This window comes from Mastigoproctus giganteus, chromosome 2 (assembly GCF_048544385.1).
Source record: "Mastigoproctus giganteus isolate SK-2022 chromosome 2, ASM4854438v1, whole genome shotgun sequence".
NCBI classification, from domain to species: domain Eukaryota; kingdom Metazoa; phylum Arthropoda; class Arachnida; order Uropygi; family Thelyphonidae; genus Mastigoproctus; species Mastigoproctus giganteus.
This window is the reverse complement of record NC_143576.1, coordinates 152,038,441-152,056,149: the sequence shown is the minus strand read 5'-3', so window position 1 is coordinate 152,056,149 and position 17,709 is coordinate 152,038,441. Positions and strand designations below refer to the sequence as shown.

Genomic DNA, 17,709 nt, shown 5'->3' with positions numbered 1-17,709 from the left:
AAAAAGTAAAATAGTGTATAAAGTAAATAATTAAAAATAATAAAAGAAAAGAAAATAAATAATCTATGCATTTCCCTCCTCCTGCAGTTAACTATCCAGCAACCTTTGAATTTTCCCAAACTGCCAGCCTCCACCACCCACGTAGGTAAATTATTCCAGTAATTTATAACTTGCTGGCTAAAATAAAACTTCCTGCAATCCAGTCTAAACCTCTCCCCCAGTAACTTGAATTTATGGACCATAGTTCTAGAATCATTTATAACTGTTAAAATTTCATCCTTGTTCATTTTACTTTTGCTGATCAGAGCGTTAAAGACCTCAATCAAGTCCCTAGTATTCAAGCTAAGGTAGTTCCTAGCCAAGTCCCTAGTGTTCAAGCTGTGCAACTCACATATTCGAAGTTTTTCCTCATATGAATGCCCTTTTCTGATCTCACCAAGCAATTTACCCATCTTTCGACCCTTTCAAGAAGCTCGATGTCTTTTTTTTTTTTTTTTTTAGGTGCAGTCTCCATACTTGAACACAGTATTCAAAGTGTGGTCTAACAAAAGCCTTGTATAATGGGATTAAGATGTCCTTATCTCTACTAACAAATGTTTGATAAATCATAGATAGAACACCACAGGCCTTCCTTGCAACCTGTCTACAATGCTCGGAGAACTTCATGTCTGAACCTTTTGTAACTCCCAAGTCCCTTTCTTCCACTACAGAGTTTAGTTCAACTCCACCAAGTGTATAAGTTATTTTGGGGTTATATGTTCCCCAGGTGCAAGACCTTGTACTTTGCTGAATTAATGCATAGCTGCCACTTCTCTGACCATCATTGAAGTCTATCTAGGTCATTCTGAAGAAGCTCCGCTTGGCAATGATCATTAACTACTCTACTGATCGTTACATCATCTGCAAATTTAGACATCACTCCCTTTATCCCTTTATCAATGCCATTTAAGAAAATCAAAAACAACAGTGGTCTCCAATACTGATCCCTAGGAACCCCACCTTCTTACATTAACCCAATCTGAGGAATAACCATTTATCACAACCCTCTGTCTCCTTCCCTGAAGCCATCCTGCTATCCATCTAAGGATTTTCCCTGTGATTCCAACCTGTTCCAGCTTATAAAGTAACCGCTTATGTGAGACTGAGTCAAATGCTTTGTTGAAATCTAAATAAACAATGTTGAAATTATTCCCTAGATCCAGCTCATGAGTCAATATAGCTAACCAGATTTGTTAAACATGATTTTCCCTTTAAAAAACCATGCTGTGTATCTTTCAGAATTCCACTTCTATCTAAATGATTTTCCCTACTACTGAAGTTAGTCTGACCGGGCAGTAATTTTCACACTACATTCTTAGAATTGTCTTTACGTATTGGCGATACATAAGTACTTTTCGAATCCAACAGAATCTCTCCTGAGTCTAGTGATGCTCTCATAATTAGTCTTAATGGTTCAATGCACTCACTTTTTTTTTTTTATGAAAACCCCAAACATGAAACATATCAAAACCTATAGTACTTAGTACCGTGCATGGGTTGAAGGAGAAGTATGGGGAGAGGAGGGGTGCTGGGGGGGGGTACATGCCATCAATCCCAGGTTGACAAGCTTACAGGCGAGTAAGGAGCCTTACTCGCCTGTAAGCTCAAAAGTTTTTTCTTTAAATAATCATGTGAAATTTCAATATCATTAATTACTAATTTTTCAACTTTACTCCATTAATTTCTCATCGACATAAAGGGTTTTTCGATGCAAAGTAACTGATGAGTTCATCTGCAACTTGTTGGGGTATCAAATACTATCCAGTCCATTACATAAGGGTCCCATCTGATTTGTCTTCTCTTCTTTGCATTATTCATATGTGAAGAATTCCCTATTCCCACTCTTTGCCTGTGATTTCTCATCATCTGCTTTTGCTAGCCTAACCTTTTCTGAGGCACTATTACAGATCAATTTATAGTTGTTATAGGCTTCAATACTTTTTATTGCTCTAACTTTTTCGTGCTGTCTTTTTCTGCTCAAGTAATCTGGCAACTTCATTATTCATCCAACTTGGAATCCTCTTCATGGATTATTTTTTAAATAGTATATACATATTCAGGGCTTCTGTGATTAATGTTTTAAAGGTATACCATAATTCAATTGTATTTGCTCTGTGTGCGATATCTACCCAGTTAATAAAGGCCATGTAGCACCTTAAGCCATTGTAATTTCCTTTCCTGAAATTATAACCCTTTCCTTTGCCTTTAACTACTGATACCTCTCTCTTCATCGTCCAACATAAAACTCTGTAATCACTTCCTTCTACTGGTGCATGTATTGTCAGCCCTATTATGCCATCTGGTTCATGGGTGATGATCAGTTCTTGAATATTCTTTTCCCTAGTATTTTCCTTGACATGTTGATACAAATAACAATCATCTAATTGATTTAAACTAACAAATAATGGTGAAGGTAAAGAAAGCCAACACAAGAACCACAGAAAACTTTTAGTGGTCAAACGCATTTGCAGGTACCGCAGCTTCTCCCTGCATTCTCAATAAACAGATGGTGTGTGTTATCGGTAATGGCAGTACAAGTCAATAACGATGTATTGATTAGTTTTTTTCTCATTATTAAAAGGAGATTACTGGAATTCATGAGTGCAATGCCTTCGCGGTTGAAATTTACTTACGGGTACATCCTCCAGACTGTCCCAGTCTTAGGGTGTTTATTCCCCCTTCCCACTATTTTAACCCGATAGGAAGGACAATTACTTCTACTGCAACTACCTATAACACACAGCAATTGTAGAAGTTGTTTTCATATTAGGTTAAAATGGTAAGGGGGATAAGGATAAATGCCCTAAGACTGAGGCAGTCTGGAGGGTGTACCCATAAGTAAATTTCAACCCACTCATGAATTCCGATAATCTGCTTTTAATAATAAGAAAAAACTAATCAATACATCGTTATCAACTTCTACTGCCACTACCGATAACACGCATCATCTGTTAACCGAGAATGCAAGGAGAAGCTTCGGTACCGGGAAAGGCTTTTGACGAGTAAAATTCCCGTAATTCTCATGTTGGTTTTCTTTACCTTAGCCCAAATAACATATAAATAACAAACAAACAAAAAACCAACCAAATAAATAAATAAATACAAATAACAATCATCTAGTTCAGCAGTTCGCAAACTGGGTCCGAAGACCAATTCTAGGGGTCCACGAAATGACCTCTGGAACCGGTCAAATTATTCATTCTATGTATAGCAAATTGATGATAAATAAAGTTATTATTTTATAATATTTATGTAAAAATAAGAATAAAGTTGAGTTGTTTTAAACATAAAACTCTGAATTTTCTTTTCAGAAAACCCAGTGTACACACACAATCCTAAATCGCATATAATTTTAAAAGATCACAAATAAAAAAATACAAAACAAAATTAAATTGAAGTTCAAGCACAAAATGATATGAAATCATTAGTAATAAGTGTAGTAAATGTGATGTAATTTGTTTTATTTATAAATAATTTACATGGTATGCATTATATCTAGAATCACATATATAAAACATATATAATTTGAAAAGATCACAATCTAATTCGATATATATATATATTATTAGCCATATGGTGCAAGGAAGCCTGAGGCTTAGACTGCACCAGCCAAAAAAAATTCCAGAGTTACCCTGAGAGAGAGAGAGAGAGAGAGAGAGAGAGAGAGAGAGAGAGAGAGAGAGAGAGAGAGAGAGAGAGAGAGAGAGAGAGAGAGAGAGAGAGAGAGAGAGAGAGAGAGAGAGAGAGAGTCAGAGTCAGATGTAGAAACGAATCACCAAGGAAAATATATATATATTTGGAGGTCCACGAACTTTTTTTAATTTTTGAAGGGGTCCGTAGATCTCAGTAGTTTGGGAACCACTGATCTAGTTGATTTAAAAATTCTGTTCCCCATGTCAAGTTTCCTTTCCATTTGCTCCAATCAATTATAGGCAAATTAAAATCACCCATAATAAGACATTCATGCTTACTTGCCCATTCCATTTGCATGCAGAGGCTCTTATCATAATCTTCACAATCACCTGGCCGGTAGATTATTCCCACTCTCATTATACCTTTGCTTCCAACTATCTGATACCATACAGCTTCTATACTAGCATGCAAAACATCTGAATCCAAGAAAGCTTTCGTCACACTCAGAATGATTTTATAAGAAGTATGATCCCCACCAACCCTTCTATCTGCCCTATCCATCCTAAACACATTGTACACACTGGACTGAAACTCATCATCCCCTATTTCCAGGTGGCACATTTCCATAAGCCCTATTATGCCAGTGTTAACTGTCCTAACCAGCAGTTCGAATTCACTCATTTTATTGATGACACTTCTGGCATTACTATATAAACAATTAAGACTTAGTGTTCTTGTATAGTTAACTACCCTGACACACCCCTTAGTTATTTTAGCTTGCTACCCTGCCATTAGCTACCTGCTCATTTGAAACATTTCTGCCATCAGAACATCTTGCTAATATGATCTGTTGTGATAACAAACAAGCATTACTTTGATCAATATCATTAGACAAATGTGTATCCATATTACCCTTGTTCCCCCCCCCCCCCCCAAACTAGTGGTTTCCCTGAACCTTTAAGGTATCCTCAATGATACTGGCAAGAACCTTTGCACCAGCTTTCTTTAAATGTACCCGTCTCTACAAAACAGATTCCTTCTACCTACAAGTGCAGGCCAAGCTGATAAAAAAAGCCTTGTAGAGTCCTTCAAGTCTTGAATTAATCCACAACGCATTATATATATTTTTTTGCCTATGTATATATTAAGTGCAATAGCATCATTAATACACAGCCATTTCTGAATAAACAGAATATTTTTAAGGCGGCATCGTTTTAAGTTATATCTCATAAATCTCATATTGTGAATACCTTCACAAGTTGCCATGATATTGCACTACTTCGAATAAGTGACGCTTCACCTAAGGAGAAGACTAATGTTACTTATTCTCAGATAGGTACCACCACCCAGATGGCATCGTTTCAGGACTATTTGGCCCTTCTTCGGTGTGTGGGTAGGTACCCAAGTAATGCAATGATGGCAAAACAGTTATGAAGTATACCTCCACAATATATTTTTTGCTTCATTTTCTAAGATAAAAAGCCAGACTCTTTTGTCTGGCTTTTTATCTTAGAGGGATGGGATAAAAAGCCATACAGAGTCTGGCTTTTTATCCCATTTCTTCTTAGAATGCAGTTAGTGACCTCACTGATCAACATATATACTAGGTGTGTGTGTGTGTGGAGACTTCTCAGCTATCACACTTTGACAGATTCTCTGTTGTGTGAAAAGTTCCTATTTTTACTGATATGTTTACAAAACATAAAAAATTTATTTTCTTAAGGTGGTTTGGACATCTTGTCTAACTTAAGTTAGACAATAATTCAATCCTCTCCCACCCCCATACCAAATGCATTAAATTACATTATCATTAGGAATGATATATATATATATATATATATATATATGTATTTTTTTTTTTCTGGTGTGAATCATTCCTAATCTTTGAAAAAAACCTAGGGAATATCATGTGACATTCTGGAAGACAACCTGTTGCTTTGATGTTTGTATAACTGTGTGTACAAATCTTCTTACTTTAAGTTCCTAGCAGTGATTTAGACTTCTTCCTGAAAACTATTTCACAGTTTTCTACCCTGCTGAAGTTAGACAAACAATCACTAAATCATCCCTGGTTATGCCCGAAACAGGATTCAATACGGAATCTAAAAATACTGCCAATTATTAAGTAGTTAATCATTGGTGTTAATAATTGTGTGGAAATTTAAAGTACTTAATGAAACACTTTTTACTCTATGACTCATCATAGTCGTCTGCAAAAAGGGCACCCATGAAGAAAGGCTTCAGAATATGGAGCTTGGCAACCAGGCAATTCGCAGGGGACCTGATTTAGGTCTAGAGTGGGCAGGAGCAGCAGTGTGTAGCACATGCTTCTTGATTAGACCGGGGTTCGAGCCCGTGAGCCAACAAATTCGGAGGATGTGGAAAGGTCAGGGAATGACCACCACATATCCCCGGAGCAATATGACCTTAGCTGCTAATGCTCCTAAAAACCAAATAACAACAATTTAGGTCTGTGTTCTGAAAGGGGGGAGTAGTGAATAGGATGAAGGCAAAATTTTCATTGTTATAAAATGATTCCAGAACCATTGGCCATAAATTCAAATTACGAGGAAAGAGGTTTAGACTGCATTATAGAAAGTTTCCTTTCAGAAAGGAAGTTGTTAATTACAGTAATTACTGGAATGTTGCCTTTATGGGTAGCTGAGGCTGATAGAGGTTGGGGAAATTCCAAGGTCAGCTGGATAGTTATCTACATGAGGAAGGAATCACATAGTTTATGCCCAAATTTTTGTTTTTTATATATTTAAGTATATTTTTAATTTTTATTTTATTTTTGGCTGTGGCCTCCTCCAACTATTTGGCTAATACTAATGCACATTAAAATTCACTTGACAACAACAATTCACTTGGTTTAATTAGTGTTATTCACATTTAATTAACTAATTATGAACAACCATGTTACATCTGTTTAACACAACAATAATTTCTATTTAACCCACAAAATGAATGCTTTATTCCCAAAGAGTAACTTGGTGTTCAAAGTACTTAAAGTTGGGATGACCTGATATACACAAATATAAAAAAATAAACACTTCTTACTTCCATCTCATCTCCTAAAGAGTAAGCTATTTCTTGGACCAAATTTATGGCAGAGGCTTCTCCACAAATATGAATTTCCTCAGCTGCTAGACCAAGAAGTGCTCTTGTCCAGGCCCAACCTCGAGCATTATCTTTGAGCATTTGGATTTCATCCAAAACAGCTACTTCAACTGCCAGAAGAAAACTGACTTATTCACATATGAGATTAAATTTCAAATCTTATCTAAAATCTGAACCTTATCATACTAACTTTCTTCATAATCAAACAAATAGTGACTGCTTAAAATTAATTCTTATTATAAAACAAACCTAGATCAAATTCAAAAATAAAAACAGCTAAAATAATGGCAGTGCTTTACAAAAGGAATTAAAAAAAAAATTTAATCTAGTATGATATGAGGACAATACTGACAAAAAAGGTATAATACTGACAAAAAAACACAAATATATAGTGAAAACAACATATCTGTTTAAAGTTGTACATTCTTAGTTAAAAAGCACATAAAATCTAAGCCAATACTGATATGGGTGGTGAGTGCAAAGCTGAGTCAGCTTGGTGTGATATGAGCACTAGAAAAACAAAAATGAGAACAAGAATGTGTTATAGGTCAAATGACAGTGATGAGTATAAACGAAAAACTACACAGATAAATAAGGTCAGCCAGTAAATCAGAATGTCTTATAATGAGGATTTTAACTTTATATTGTCTGAAACGTGTGGATTAGCTACACAGCAGTAAGACAGGAGTATCATACGGAAGTGTTCTACGTACACAGAAATACCATATTCTGCACCACTAAGAAAATGGAGAGAAAAACAGCCTTATACATTAAATTCAGTGTTCTACCCTTCAACCCAGAGTCATGAAGGGAAATCCTAGCAAGAATAGCTGCAAATTTTTTAACTTTGCCTTTCACATAGTGCAGATATTTCAAGAATAGCAGCTGATCATCTATGATGATGCCCAAAAATTTCATGAACACGACAAGGAAATATGGGAGGCTTGCAAATATATAGATGGATGCTTAAGTGGACTAAAGGACTTTTGTAAATAAAAGTCCAGGAGGCAAGATCAAGGACAGAATCTGAATTACATCTCTGAAATGATTGCTCTCCAAACTTTCTCTTAACTTGAAATCTTATGCTGATTGAAAATTTAACTGAACCGTTTGTCTCAAACTTGAACATATATATATTAAAGTAACTACAGAAAGTTCATCCTCTAAGAATTCCAGTCATATGAGGATGTTACTCTAAATAATACCTTTTTACATTCCTATCTCAGAATTCTCAATAAGAACTTCTCTCAATTTGATTTGTAGATAAATACTGAAAAATTCTCTCACATTTCAATAACAAAAAAGAAATCCCTTTCCTATTTATCCTCTTTTGAAGTGAGCATTTGTTCCAAATGTTCTTGTTCACACCCTAGCATGACCACCAGGCGAAACGAGTTTGCAATAAATCATAACTACAATTCACTAATTGTATTTACACTACTCAAAATTAACAGAACAAAATGTTTTTCATGAATATTTTATTGGAAACAGTGTCACTGAAGGCGAATATTTGATATAATTAGGCATTCTGGCATGCAAATTCCAAATAGAAATTGATCTACCACCTTAGAGAGTCGCACATTGTGTAAATGATTTGTACTTATAAAAACAAGGGTTGTGACCACATCACTTCATTCCCAGTTTTAGGCTTGCTCAGTAGGATAGCCACATCTCCAGTACTGAGGATGGCAAGTCATCATCGTTTAGATCAGCAGTTCCCCAACTGCTGAGATTTACGGACCCCTTCAAAAATCAAAACAAGTTTGCAGACCACTTCAAGGAAAGTTTGGGACCACTACACACACACATATATATATATATATATTTGAGCATGTCAGTACGAGGGCGCTGGCACCCGCTATCTACGTATATAAATCAACACGTGCTCTACAACGTGGTTTTTTCTTGTGTTTCTTCTTCGAGGTATGTCTGCTTCTCTCGCTATACCACGCTGTAAGTATCTAGGAACTAGCCTTTCCTGTCTACTTCATTTCCATAATATATCTTATTTTATTCTATACATTATCCAAATTTTGCTGCATTAAACTATTGATATACCAGGATCTCTTCCTATAAGGGACGGGAAGTTACGCCCCCGGTATTATCCGACGTACAATTGCATTATTACCTTTCCTTTACTTTAACTATTTGCTATCTTCTTCTACTGTTCTTACCTCATGAACTATTAGAGTAATTCGAGGGAGATTGAGGTACTATTGCTCTTCTTATACCCTATATCCGTTTTTAGCTGTTGCTCCTTTGTCATCCACTAACATGATATTATTTAAAAACTATTGGTTCTCAACTACCACTATTATTCTTCTTTCTGCTTGATTCACTGTCTTGGCTATCGGTCGGGCTAAGGTCACCCAGCCTGTTAACTACCTCAAATTTGTCTAACTTTAACTTAGTTACCATTATTATAGTTATCCTTCTTTTTGATATCTTTTATTACCATTCGGCATGGATTAACAGGCAGATGATATCAGAAACTGATAGCTCGCTAATTGTAGGAGGACACATTGAATTTTCTACATTTATGCTTTATTAATTATTTTGTTTTTTCAATATTTGTTATTTCCATTATTTATGCGTATCCTTACCCAGTTAGAACCATGGACTAGTTATAACTATTATAGCATTTAGTTGCCACCAGCTTACATATACTTGCCTTTAATAAATTGCACATTTAATAACTGCTCAAACATAATAAAACTGATGTAATGTTCTATCTAGACATTCATTGATGGCATTAATCAGTTCTTCTCCTCCTTTCAGTTTTTAGTTCTTTTTATTGTATAATTTGCTATAATAATTGTTTATTTTGCCATAATAATTGTTAATTTATTTGCTATATTCATTATATATATATATATATATATATATATATATATATATATATATATATATAAGGTTAGGCAAAGGTAATAAAAATAAATAAATAAATAAATATAAAGCTATCATTAGAGGCAGCAAATGCAAATCCTCCACATGAAGCCTAATTATATCTGATAATTAAAATAAATCTGATATTTAAAATAAAATAAAAACATCAGCCAGCAGTACGGCAAAAAGGTAGAGCGAAACAAAACGTAAAATAATATAAAATAAACAAACAGGGAAGGGAAAGTAAGGGTAATAAGACAAAAAAGTAGTCGATAATCCCCTGTATAATTTAGCCATTAAACCCAATTAATAAAAACAATGTAATTTTAAAATAATGCCAATTATAAATAATTTAGCGGTTCCTCCCCAGAAGGTACCAGTTCCAAAAGACGTGAAATATCACCAAAAAGGGGGGTTAAAGAAACTACAAAAAATTAAAATATCCAAATGATAGACTGACCATCATGCCCCATATCGACAGAGGACCACGAGGCCACTAATGGTCATGGAATCGCTGCATTTCAATCGTCATACAAATCATCGCAAAGGCGGAAATATCGAAGAACCAAACCACTCTCCGATAGATCAACCAATGCAGAGGATTTGCATGGTGGCGGTCCTTATGCAGCGAGAAATAATCTATAGAACAGACAGCACTCTAGATCAGAGCCACACCACTGACATAATGTAAGCTTAACCAGCTTATATAATAGAAAGAAAAGAATAGATGGCGGCACAGGTGCTGCTTATTTAGCATATCAACCCACTACTGCCACTAATTACATAATGTAATATAAAGGTTAGGCAAAGGTAATAAAAATAAATAAATAAATAAATAAATATAAAGCTATCATTAGAGGCAGCAAATGCAAATCCTCCACATGAAGCCTAATTATATCTGATAATTAAAATAAATCTGATATTTAAAATAAAATAAAAACATCAGCCAGCAGTACGGCAAAAAGGTACAGCGAAACAAAACGTAAAATAATATAAAATAAACAAACAGGGAAGGGAAAGTAAGGGTAATAAGACAAAAAAGTAGTCGATAATCCCCTGTATAATTTAGCCATTAAACCCAATTAATAAAAACAATGTAATTTTAAAATAATGCCAATTATAAATAATTTAGCGGTTCCTCCCCAGAAGGTACCAGTTCCAAAAGACGTGAAATATCACCAAAAAGGGGGGTTAAATATCAGATTTATTTTAATTATCAGATATATATATATATATATATATATATACACACATTTTGCAATTTGAAAAAATTGCAAAATGGGCAATCATTTTACTGTCAAATATAATTAGACATACATATACACTGGTGTTCAAAGAAAGTGCATTACCTAGGAATTTCACATTTCTAACCCTTTTTTGCGATGTTATGTTACATTAATGACTAGCATCACAAATAGAAATATAAACAAAAAATATTTATTGATAGTTAAGGTAAAGCTAAGTAATATATGACAGGTGCTCTCAAAATGTTCCAAAATGAGCATTTGCAACCTTTATACAACAGTTTTGGTAAACACGACAATTATGGCTGAAATGTTATCAGAAGCTCTTAATTTGCTTCAGTTTATCATTTTAAATGGAAAACAAAATGAAAAGTTCACCAGATGCAAATTAATATTTAGTTGAACTGCCTCTGATAACAGCAGAATACTGTCGACGCACTGATAAGATCAATTTCTGAAGATAATCAACTGATAGTTTGTGATTCCAAACACGAATTATGGCTTCCGGAAGTTCATGAAGGGTCTTTGGTTTCTTTCTAGCAACTGCAGATTCTGCACAATGCCAACAGTTCTCGATAGGATTCAGGTCCGAGCCGTTTCCTGGCCAGCTAACAGTTGTAATGAACCGTTCTTCCAACCATTTTTTTCACCTGTTATTTGGTTGTTATTTGATTTTTAGGAGCATTAGCAACTAAGGCCATATTGCTCCAGGGATATGTGGTGGTCATTCCCTGACCTTTCTGCATCCTCCGTATTTGGTGGTCATGGCTCGAACCCTAGTCTAATCAAGAAGCATGTGCTACACACTGCTGCTCCTGACCATGGAGGTGCCTTTTTTCACCTGTAACAAATGTAAACACATTACTGTCAAAACTCTAAAGCAGAAATGAAGCTAGAGTAACTGCAGAAGTGCTTACTTACACTTTTTGCCAGATGACAATGAGCAGAGTCATCCTGAAAGATGCAGTTACTTGGCAGGTTGAAATGGTCTCTAATAGTTGGCAGCAATTTGCCTTCCAATATAGCCAGGTATCTACTGGCATTTATGAAACCTTTTATAAATGGCAGGTGGCCTACACCGCAATACGTCATTTGACTGATATGGAATTTCACTGTAGACACCATACAGTCTGGATGGTATTCTTCACCACGTCTACGGTGAATCATTTGTCTCCCATCAGAGCCATGCATGTTGAATTTCTTCTGATCCGAGAAAATAACTGACTTCCACTGCTCAGGGGTCCATTTGACATGCTCCATACATCAAATATTAATCGGGTGGTTTCATTTTTTGTATGAAGAGGGGCTTCTTCTGACTGTTACTGCACTTGCTACCACTCTTGTATGTTCTTCCCATTCTCTTTTCATCTCAGACAAAGAAGCTCTACTGTTTTTAAGACATAAGCACTTCAAAACATGGTCCTGTTTTGGTGTAGACACTCGTTTGTATCTGGTTCCTTTTTTCCTATCAGCAGAACCAGCATTCTTAAGTTTGGAAAGAAATCTACTCACTGTCGACTGATTACATGACACTCTATAAGCAATATGACAGGAAGAACATCCTTCCTCATGTAAAGCAACAATAACACTCTTTCTTTGTGGTGTAACTTGCCATCCTGACACAAGCAAGAAATGACTTCAACTCTTGCAGAGCGTGCTTATATAGCTGAAAGTAACAGCTGATGCAATTTTTTTTTTTTTTTTTTTATGAAAACCCCAAACACGAGAAGTATTAGAACCTATAGTACTTAGTACAGTGCATGGGTTGGAGGTTGAGAAGATGAAAGAAGATAGTTCTTGACATTAGACTGTAATTTTCAGGAAAGACATATGAAGGAAGGTTGTTCCAGAAAACGGCAGATGAATGAATAAACAAGGAAGATGAAAACTTGGTTCTGTGAGTTTGAAGTTGGACAGTAAATGGATGTTGGCTGGTGGCAGCATATCCTTCGGACTGTTTTGAAAGAGGGAGAGAGAGAGAGAGAGAGAGAGAGAGAGAGAGAGAGAGAGAGAGAGAGAGAGAGAGAGAGAATTATAGAAGCCAATTCAGATGAACAATGCCCATAGAAGTATCCATAGTAAAGGCATGCAGCAGAAACAGTACGTCTATGAGACAGAGTGGAGAGACTCTTTAGAGAGGAGTCATTAATTGTCATTAATTAACCTAACTGCCCTCTTCTGAATGGAATTTAGAAGCCTGAGAGACCTTTTGGGAGCACCTGCCTATATGTGGGAACAATATTCTATGGCAGTGTGGATTTGCGATTTGTACAGTGTGAACAGCTGTTTGGAAGAAAAGTAACGCCGAGAGGAAAAGAGAAAACTAAGTTTTTTAGATGCAGAGGAAGCAGTATTTGTAATGTGCTTGTGCCAAGAGAGATTAGAAGTCAGGGTAATCCCTAAAAGAGACATATCATCTTGCCTAGAGATCGGAGTGTCACCAAAGATAAGCATAGGAGCAGAAGAATCCTTTTCGTGAAATTTAAGACAGGAATGAATTTTAGAAGGATTGAAGCCAACTAAGTTGTCTTTGCCCCACTGGAGAATTACCTGGAGATCAGCATTTAAAGAATTGGTAGCGAATATTAGAGAAATTGAAGCTGATTAAACAGGGCAGGGTTTCTCAAACTGGAAAGTGGAATGCAATGTGCTATCATCAGCAAAACTATGGATAGTATTTCCAGTCAATGGAAGAAGGTTATTAATATACAAGAGGAAAAGAATGGGGGAAAGAACTGAACCTTGGGGGAAGCCAGCATTAGTAATGAAGTTAGAAGGCAAAGAGCCATCTACCATCACCCTCTGTGAACGATCTGAGAGAAAACTGGATAACCAATTACAAAGAACAGTTGGCAAACCATAAGATGGAAGCTTGTTTAGAAGACCTTTATGCCAAACACAATTGAAAGCCTTTGAGATGTCAAGAGCAACTGCTTGGGTTTCACTGAACTTTTCCATCAAATTAGTCCATAAATGGCTAACATAATGCAGAATATCATCAGTGGATCGACATTGATGGAATCCATACTGGCGATCGTTGATCAGACAGAAGGTTTCTAGGCAGTTTAAGAGTTGCAGTTAATTGATTTCTCCATTACTTTAGAAAGAGTAGAAGTAATTGCAATGGGACGATAACTGGATGGGAAGGATTTGTCACCCTTTTTAGGAACTGGCTAGATGTCAGCAAATTTCCAAGCAGAAGGAAAAACACCTTTGGAATAAGAAAGTGAAAATAGGTGGCAAAGAACAGGAGCACAGGTTTTGAGAACAAGTGGAGAAATAATATCAGGACCTGGAACTTTCTTAGCATCAAGATTGTTCAAAACCCATCTCACATCCTTTCGATGAAAGACCACAGGCAGCATTGAATGGAACATACTGGGAATGGTGGAAGGTGGTTTACCAAGATCATTAATACACAATTGGGAAGAAAAGTAGGATGCTAGCAGTCGGCGTTATCCTTGGCTGAAGTAGCAATAAACCATCTGGTTTAGATGGAGGATGGTAACTGAGATGGGCAAAAGTTGTGCCCGATAGCTTTAGCAAGAGACCAGAATGCTCGGCTACCATTTGGGCAGGAAGCAAGTTTTCTACTCTTAGCCTGTTCAAAATCTAGTTTGGACTTATTAATAATTGTTTTACAATTGTTGCGAACTTTGGTTAAGCAGAAAATGAACCTAGAGATTTGGATACGAGCCAATTACAATATGCGACATTCTTCTCTTGAACAGCCTTAGTATATTTAAATTGGAAAACCAAGGTTTTCAGATAAAGGACGATTATTATTGTGGATTATTGTGTGACACAGAGCGAAATGGAAGACAGAATAAATGATGATAGGTTTAATACTAATTGTAAAACATATATATATATATATATATATATATATATATATATATATATTAAATACATACATTAAAAAAGCTTTCGGTTATTATGGTAACCTTCATCAGTCAAACTGACAGTTAAGAGGGTGGAACATGAGGGTGTGTACTGCCAGTCATGTATATGAAATTGTGTGACACAATAGTTAATTGTTTGATGTTGAAGCCTGTTGCTGTAACGTATGTGAACGTTGCCAATGTTTGTCATTCAATCAAAATGGTTGCTTCAATAATAGGGTGGACATGACATCCACTGCTTCTGTTGACTGACATATTAGAGTATGCGATATTCAATGACTCCAAGCAGGCGCGTTGCCGGTAGTGGCGGGACCTATCTACAATCATGACATCGCGGTGTGGGTGAATGTCGTGGCGGGTTGTCCACTAAGCGAATGGCTCATTCATGTTCCGAAAGACATTTGCTGAGCCATCTTCCTGTTTCCACGATGTAGCAGCTAGTGCAGTCACAGCAAGAGAAGTGGTAGACTAGATAATTTTGTGGTAAGGTGGGAACTGGTGTTTTCACTCTAGAGATGAGGGATCACAACTTTCTGCCTGGGAGCTGTACACACTTTATCCCATGTGATTTTAGGACCCTAGAAACCTGTTGTGATAGGTTTGGGTAGTATGGGATAAAGCCACTTGCCTACAGAAGCACTCACCTACACCTTGCACTTAAAGTCTGTTTGTGAGAGAAAGATCAAGCATGTTGGCTGTATTGTTAGGATTGCCCAGTATTCTGGTAGGTAAATGAACAATCTGTGCAAGGTCATTAGTAATTGGAAAAGCTTCGGCATCTAGACCAGCTGGGTCTGTGTGACTAGAAAATGGAAGCCAGCTGGAGTTGTGAACATTAAAATCACCAAGGAAAATTATCTCACTATTAGGAAAGTTGGACTGGAGAAAGTCAAGTTGCAAAGAGAAGAAGTCAGAGAATTCCAATGATTAGTGGAACTGGGAAAACGGTAGAGACAACAGATGAATTTGACAAAATGAGGTAGAGAGATTTTAAGCCAGAAAAGGTCGAAAAGAGGAGATTCCAAATTACCAAGTCTCTGACAGGGAATATTGGAATGGACATATGCACAAGTACCAACCTTTGAGGCAAAAGGAATCATACAGCAAATAATTTGGGCAACTGAGATGGGCAGTGGTTGAATCAACCGATAACTGAGATTCTGTCAGAAAAGGTACACGGGGTTTGGCAGACTAAGTGGAAATGGACATCATTGAGATTAGAATTGAGACCTTGTGTATTTGTGTAATGAATGAAGAAGTGTTTGAGAGGTTTAGATATTTTCGCAGATAATCTTGCTCTATTAGCTTGACAATTCATGGTGTATTCAGTAGTAAGAAAAGATTGGGGGGGGGGGAAACATGCTGTATGAAGTAATGAAATTTTTGGATATGGCATAGACATGGTAAGAATATATCCAGATACTTGACATAACGTGGCCTTTACAATGCGCTCTGCAGTGTGTATGCAGAGCGCATACACACTGCTCGGACTCCCTCCAACCATTATCTGGTAGAATAAAGGCAGCAGATTATACACCAGCTGATCCAGAAGTCACCTAGAGAACCAATAGGTTCAGTCAACTGTACTAACTAGCGGCCATCTGCAAAAACTCTTTTAGAGCTGTACCCTCGAAATGTAAGGTTGGATCTTGCCATGATGGCCATCATAACCTCAAAAGACATCAACCATAGTGCATGGCGGAAGAAATGGGGAGCCTTTACCAGAGCTTTGCTCTGGAGACTAAATATCGGTTCCACCACTTCTAGCCTCCAAAAAGCAAAGTGCTGGTATTGCACCGGTTGATGAAAGTCATCTACCATCTAGTATTGCCTGGTAACACAGAAGGGCAGCATTCCTCTGTGTGGTGTGGGCGCCACACCTTGATCCCTACTTACGTTGGTTATAGGTGACCACCCAGGTTTCCAATTATTTGGTCACTCACAGTGTGCTTGCACATGGGGTTTATACCCAGGATTACTAACAGTCCCACCATTGTGAAGGTGCAAGCTGAGGATTTGGCTGTCACAGACCATCTGCACTTCGCCGAAATTGGGTCCACTTGACTTGAGTGTCACCCGAATATCAGTTCCATCAATGTTTTAGACTACCATGTAGCAAGCACAGCTTGTCTGGCATATCTGAAAGAATGTCTGTGTCAGCCTCAAAAAACATCACCTACACGTGTCAATCTTATCTGATGCAATCTGTAAGAAATATTGCCATATACTTATGTTATTCGGATGGCAATTACAATTTAAGGGATGATACACTTTCATTGAACACCAGTGTATACACACAAATGTGTGTGTGTGTGTGTGTGTGTGTGTGTGTGTGTGTGTGTGTGTGTGTGTGTGTGTGTGTGTGTGTGTGTGTGTGTGTGTGTGTGTGTGTGTGTGTGTGTGTGTGTGAGTATGAACACTAGGTTTTCTGAAAATAAAATTCAAAGTTTTGTGTGAACAAGTGAACTTTATTCTTATTTTTATAGAGATATAATAGCTTTATTTATCATCGATTTGCTATACAAAGATCAAATAATTTGATATATGCATACATTTTGATTGTATCAATATATTATTTTAAGAAAATAACACATATTACTTGATACCTTCTGAATGTTTCGTGGACTCTCTGGAGCTAGTCTACTGAGCTGCAGGGGTCCATGGATATGAGTTTGGGAACCGCTGGTTTAAATGATTATTTCAGATGGCAGGCTGTTGGATGACCTGAAGCTGTACAGTTGCAGGTGGAGATCACACATTGGCTTAATGTATCATGCAGTGTCATCCATGCAGGTTCGGGAGACAGGAACCATTAAAAGAAGAGCTGCCAAAGGTCGCCCGAAGGTTACATCAACCAAAACAGACCACTATCTGGCTCTAACAGC

At 36.8% G+C, this 17,709-nt stretch overlaps 1 protein-coding gene across 2 annotated transcripts in view; it reads right to left on the bottom strand.

Annotated features, from left to right (window-relative positions):
* Positions 1-17,709, bottom strand: part of Suv3 (Suv3 RNA helicase) — a 349,258-nt gene that overhangs the window by 217,079 nt on the left and 114,470 nt on the right. For both annotated transcript variants that reach the window (XM_090368722.1, XM_090368723.1), the window contains one exon: positions 6,733-6,902. In XM_090368722.1, coding sequence (XP_090224848.1) covers positions 6,733-6,902 — 170 coding nt within the window. The remainder of the gene's footprint in view (positions 1-6,732; positions 6,903-17,709) is intronic.